Below are 6,000 nucleotides of genomic sequence, written 5' to 3'. Positions count from 1 at the left end.
TTGCAAAACACGGGGTTGCCTTCTCTTCCTTTTTCAGTCATGCTGAGGAAAAATGGGTCTTATGGAAAGTAACACAAGAGCAATGTAAACACAACTTCAATGTTTTAAATATTTAATAAAAAATCTAATATTTCATATGATGTGGTCCACACCAGAAGCAGATCTTTGAGGAAATATGGAATGAAATGTGATCTGTTTTCTTATTTTGCAACATCACAATGCATGGTGATTTTTTTTTTTTTTTTTTAATACACCAGTATTGCATATGGCGCTTAATGCACATTCTGTGCAAGTTAATTTCATTACCTTTTAATTTGTGTGGGAACAGCACGCCTTGGTCTTCTCTCACAACCTGTGGAGCACACACCGACCCAACCACCCGAACTTCAGATCGTGCAGGGGGGACGCAATATTTACACACGTATTTTCGGCACCACAAAAGAAAGGCAACAGACGCGTTTTTTTAACCCGAGTCAGCCGAATGCTCTACCCCTTCACCGCGATGAATAGTCGCGGCCAGAGTCACAAAGGGGAGGAGGAGGCAGAAGAATAAGGGGACATCCCACTTTCCCCAACATCTTTCATTAGGGGTCTGATCTGCATGCCAACTCGGACTTGACGGACTGGCAGGTAATAAAACCCAACTGCCACGGGGTTAGCGTCCTTCTTTTCTGTCATTAGCTCGTTACCACGGTACCACCTCGTGGTTAAAACTTTATGCTATGCAGATGATCGATTCGCCACGCATCAATCAACGGAGCACAAATGTTGGCCAGTCTCACGATCCTTGTGTTATTTAACTTTATCACCTATACCAGTTCGCGTGTAGGCCTTCTAAGAAAAGTAATAAAACGAGCTATTGGGAGACATCGGAGTCTACGCAGGCATTCTTAAACTCATCCTATGGAAAACAGATTCTCGTAATAAATGATTAGCCTACCGAAACATTAGGAATAACTATCTAATGTATTTATGGATAACTAGGAAATCTTGCATTCTTCGTGTAATACGTGTAATCTTATAGAATCTTGTCAATCGTTTTAACTCCGAATAGTTTCCTCCGCGCCACTAAACGCCTTTCCTGCTTTTGATTTTTTTCATCCAAACCTATTGGTCCCATTTCAATGTAAATAGTAGTTGGCTTTTTGAGTGAATATTTCAGAAGTTTGACGGTAGAGGGCGACAATGTATTGAATATCATCCGTCCTAAATGACGCCCACTTCAGTGGATGAGGTAAACCCGTATCACTACTATAATGGAAAGAAACCGGGCTACGTGTGAAGGCTAGTGATCTGAACGAAGTGAATGTACAAGTTTCAGTCAAATGCAAAATAGCGTTTCCGATACAATGTAGAAAGGCGTTAAAAGGGTCTCTCGGGGACTATATACACTTCTGCATTCACACAGACTAAGCTCAAGAATGCCAGGAATGGCCACTTTTAAAACCCGGACAACAGCAGGGACCCTGCTCTGCATTTCTCCCGAATGTACACAGACTGAGGCCGACGGGGGGTGGTAGCAGAGATGGTACCCCATTGCTTAAGAGGTTAAATTGTTTGTCAGCTGCAGGCTGACAACAAATGTAGGTCACAGCCCAAGAACAAAAGCTTTGGGTCTCGTTTGAATACATAGGCCAGCAACGCGCACTCCCCCCTTTGGGTTCCCTGCTGCACAGCTCCCTAAAGGATGAAGTCATATAAACACAGCCTGCCTCGCAGCATAGCGCTGCTCTCTCTCCCTGGCTCCATAAATGTGAGGGATCAATCTTGTCCTTCCCCTCCAGATTTCCGCTGCCGAGCCACAGGGCTGCACAGGGTCACACTCAGGAAGGACACTGGGGATGTGTTCAGGGGCAAGCCATCAGGCATCAAAGTACTCATTAAAAAGAAAATAAAACGCTGATATTGATACAGCTGCTTTGGCCAGACAGTATGAAGCCTTGGGAAAACAACTCCAAAATGTCGGTGTGTGCATTGCATTGTGTGCGGTAAAGGAGGATACTTCATGCACAAATGTCTGACAAAACTGTAATGGCGGACATTCAGTCAAATGAATGTTTTATCACATAGAAAAATATTTTGTCTCAAAAATATATTGTGGTGTTCATTTTTAAAATAAGACGAATGGTACAAGAATTTAGCTATTAACAACTTTATTATACATTGACACAGTTTTAAGCCTTTGCACGGTTGCAATATAGTTAAGTACAGAGGTAGTGGCAAGTTTTTTTTTTTTTTTTTCCTTCTTAACTCCTTCCCTAAATGAATCAAGGAGTCAGAACTAAAAGCTTGTTCTGCCCTAAATGGCAATGGTGGTGTTTGGCTCATCCATAAATGGAGCCAACAAACAGTGCAAATCATCACAGTGTTGAAACAGGTCAGCGATTGTCAATATAGCACTTCTACAGAAACTCCCTCATTACAAAACTTGCAGAAGAGTCACCCCAATAAACAAAATATGTTTGCATGTATGCACACAAATGTGCGTGCACGCACACACACACACACAGACAAGCATGCTCGCATGCATGCCCACATGCAGACATACATGCCCCCACACACGTACATACACACATACACTTCTCTTTATGGAAGCAGGTGGACTGGACCAAAAGTTAATACTGTGTTTTCTGTCACCAAACTCACCTTAGGAGATAACTGCAACAGTTTCCCACGTTTTTTATTTTGAAAGGTAAGGTTGGTAGGAGGGCTAATTCAATTTCAAAGGAATGTTTAGAGCATAATATTGAGAACCCCTGACTTAGCTGTGAAGTTAAGAACATTGCCTTCTAATTGTGAAGGTGTCATATTTCTGTAGCACAAAACAAGCTGGCCAGAGAAAGATCAAGGACATTTTAGTCAAACATTTTCCAGCTGAGTGAAATGAAACTGTCATTAAAATATAAATATATTCTTTTTTGTTTAATAAATGAAGGTCAGTCACAGAAATCATCATCCAGTTTGTTAGACCTGATTTATAAACCTGAATAAAACTGTTATATACAACGGCATGGTATGAGGCCATTGAAGTAATCAGCAAGCTTACATGGTTTTCATTTCTATGTACTTTTATATCATGCATTAATTTGGCTCAGCGGGTTGACATTAAACTTAGCCTTGTTTATTCATTTATTTTTTATTTTTATAAATAACTTTTCAAGAAAGTTTTTTACATAAATGAAATGGATTACTTGTATTTGTGGATATGCAGTTTCAAAATCGCATGCATTTATTAGATGTTTTAAAGTTCCAAAAATGACTTTGTATTTTCATAAATGAATTAAAATGAATTGTAATATGATTAATCCCTCATGTCAATTTCCCTTAAAAACATGCACCTTCACTTTCTAGTTCCTTCATATATTCAACAGTAAATAAATATATCATTCTGAATTAACAAAGCCTCACAGTTTGTTTTCCAGTTCATAGAGCAATAGTTGGATACAAACAAAAAGTGGTTGTGATTTTTCTTTATGTACAAAATTTAAAATGACCATTTATTGAACTTAAACTAGGATGTTATACTTGACATAAAGCTTAATAATAATAACAATAATAATAATAAGAATGAAGATATTAGTTTATGCTAAACAGGAAATGAAATTCAAGCCTGTAAGCATACTGTAACCAGGCATTAGACTCTGTGGAGTGTTATGATGCACTCAGGCCACACCCATGCCAGCACAGGGCCAGACGGACTTTGTGGGGTGTCGTTCCAGTCGTTCCATTTTCCCCGTCACCTGGACCAGCCCAGACTGGGGCCTAGCTACATGCAGTGTCCATCACCAAAACAACATGTTCATGCAGTGGGGTCCTGGCTGGACCTTTTGTACCCAGATGTAGAACTGTAGTATATCTCCCCATCGGTGCTGAGGTCATCATCATCGTCATCATCAAGACTATGCAGGAGCGAGACAGGAGCATTCTTGCGCCTAAGGTGTGGGGGTAGGGGATATATTGTCAATGTAAAGTTTGTCAGAGGAACTATGATATACCATACAAAACCAGCCACATGCATACCCACATACGTGTACTCCCTTAAATGAACTGCTTACCACAATTTACTGTTTATCACCTGATTACTAAGGTTTTCTGTACAAAATTATTTCTGTAAAATGTTACCACTTTTAAGCATGAAAACCTGCAAACAACTGTATACACAGTTAAGGACATTAATAATACAGATATTGACGGTGTGTTTGCCGTACGTGTGTGCGGGTGTACCCGTGTGTGTTTATGCATTTTTCTGCAGTTTATATCTCAGGATATGTAACTAGGGCCCTGCTTTTGTGTCCCTCCAGGTGCCAGCACAGTCCCCGCCTCATGAATCCACCTGTTGCACAACCATTAGCGCGCATCCCACTGCTGTACCTCAGCCATCTCAATTAGCCACCTAGCATGACTAATTGCGCACAAGTGTGTGACAATTCACACTGCAGCGCTCATGGTTGTTGGCTCACATTTATCAGTTTCTGGGCGGTGCAGGGATGGGCCTATTGATGGGCCAGAATGCTGCTTTAATACATTCTGCCCAAAGAGGACCCAGGCAAAGGTGGCTGTAGGATTCTGAATAAGAAGAAGAATCTTTGGGGATGAACCTATCTTCGATGGACGGGGAGGGGTGGTGTTTCCAAAGTGGTCACGGACCAGGGAACCCTTTGCCGCAGACACGTAAATAACAATACTGTACATTTACTTTGTATAACAAATAAAAAAACTTGAATTGTGTGGCCCAGGGATGGTTGAGACCCTAAACAACTGCATAGAGTGTTTATGCCAGCAGCCGGCTCTGCATACAGACGGATATCTTTCAGCAAACTGACCTCATCTCATTGCGCAGGGCTTTGAGCTGGCCCTGGAGCTGATCGTTGACCTCCAGCTGCTCGTCCAGGTCCCTCTGAAGCTTCTTCTTGCCGTGCTCCAGCCGGTCGATCTCCTCCTCCGCCTCGTCCATCTGCCGCTTCAAGGCCTTCAGGCGCAGGTTCAGCTGGAAGGAGTTTCAGAAGCGTTGGGGTTAACAAACGCAGAAGCACAAACGCACCGCTGCACTCATCAGCGTCCTCTCCTTCCGTTCACGTCTAGGAATGTGCTTTTTTTCCCCCCACTCTATCCTAATCCTCACTGTGAATGTTTAGCTTTGGTAAACTGATCAGGTGAACACTTGCTGTGCACACAGTGTGAATGATGGCTAACTGGGGGGCCCATAAGGACACGTGCCGTGATTTTCTGCTCTGTCCCAATGACTCCAGCGTCAGGAACAGACAATAAGAAGCTAGTGATACATGCATGAACACGTGTGTGTGTGTACCCGTGTGTGTGTGCGTGCGTTTGTCCCTCACCTGGTCCTTCTGGTCCTGCAGCGAGTGGTTCTCATCGTCCACCTGCATCATCATCTCCTTCACCTTCCTCTCCAGCTTGCGGTTCATCAGCTGCAGGTTGGCACGGTCCCTGGAAAGGATACCGGGGGCATTGGGTAAGCCTGCCATTTCCCACAGGACGGAGTCCACGTGGCCTGGCACTCCAACCCTGGCACACTTACTGCACAATAGCTGATAGGTCTACATGTTACCCGATACAGGCAGCCCAGATTTCTGCCAGAGAGACCTCATCAACAGGTCACTTCACAAGCACAGTGGGATCAGTGAGAGTCAGAAATGCGTTTGTCCATGTGACGTACATGTTAAGTTTTTATCTCACAATCACCCACAGGGCTCCACAGCCAGGGCAGCAGTCATTAAGCCAGCTTCATGAGTCACCATGACTCAGGTACAAGGATGCACAGAAATCACTGTGTTCTTAGCTAGCTGTTTATTTATTTAAATTTTTCCACAAATAATACTAGCTTCAGTTAACCTTTGGGAATAAACATACTCTTAACATGGTTCAATTTCTCCTGCTCTACTTCAGCAGATAAGAAAAGTAGTTGTAGTCGCAGGTGTACAATTTTTGAATTTGAGGGAAAAAAAAGTAGTCATGCAGAACTTTTTTTGCTGACACTGA

The 6,000-nt window shown here is 42.7% G+C and overlaps 1 protein-coding gene across 1 annotated transcript in view; it reads right to left on the bottom strand.

The window, feature by feature from the left end:
* Positions 1-2,136: 2,136 nt before the first annotated feature.
* The window catches only part of LOC135242183 (cingulin-like protein 1), a 36,677-nt gene continuing 32,813 nt past the window's right edge, over positions 2,137-6,000 (bottom strand). The window contains exons 17-19 of the mRNA XM_064313145.1: positions 5,340-5,448; positions 4,824-4,987; positions 2,137-3,932 (exon numbers count right to left, since the gene is read on the bottom strand). Of these exons, the coding sequence (XP_064169215.1) occupies positions 3,800-3,932; positions 4,824-4,987; positions 5,340-5,448 (406 nt within the window). The 3' untranslated portion in view covers positions 2,137-3,799. The remainder of the gene's footprint in view (positions 3,933-4,823; positions 4,988-5,339; positions 5,449-6,000) is intronic.

The sequence above is a fragment of the Anguilla rostrata genome, chromosome 16 (assembly GCF_018555375.3).
Source record: "Anguilla rostrata isolate EN2019 chromosome 16, ASM1855537v3, whole genome shotgun sequence".
Taxonomy (NCBI): Eukaryota; Metazoa; Chordata; class Actinopteri; order Anguilliformes; family Anguillidae; genus Anguilla; species Anguilla rostrata.
This window is presented reverse-complemented; position numbering and strand designations above follow the sequence as displayed.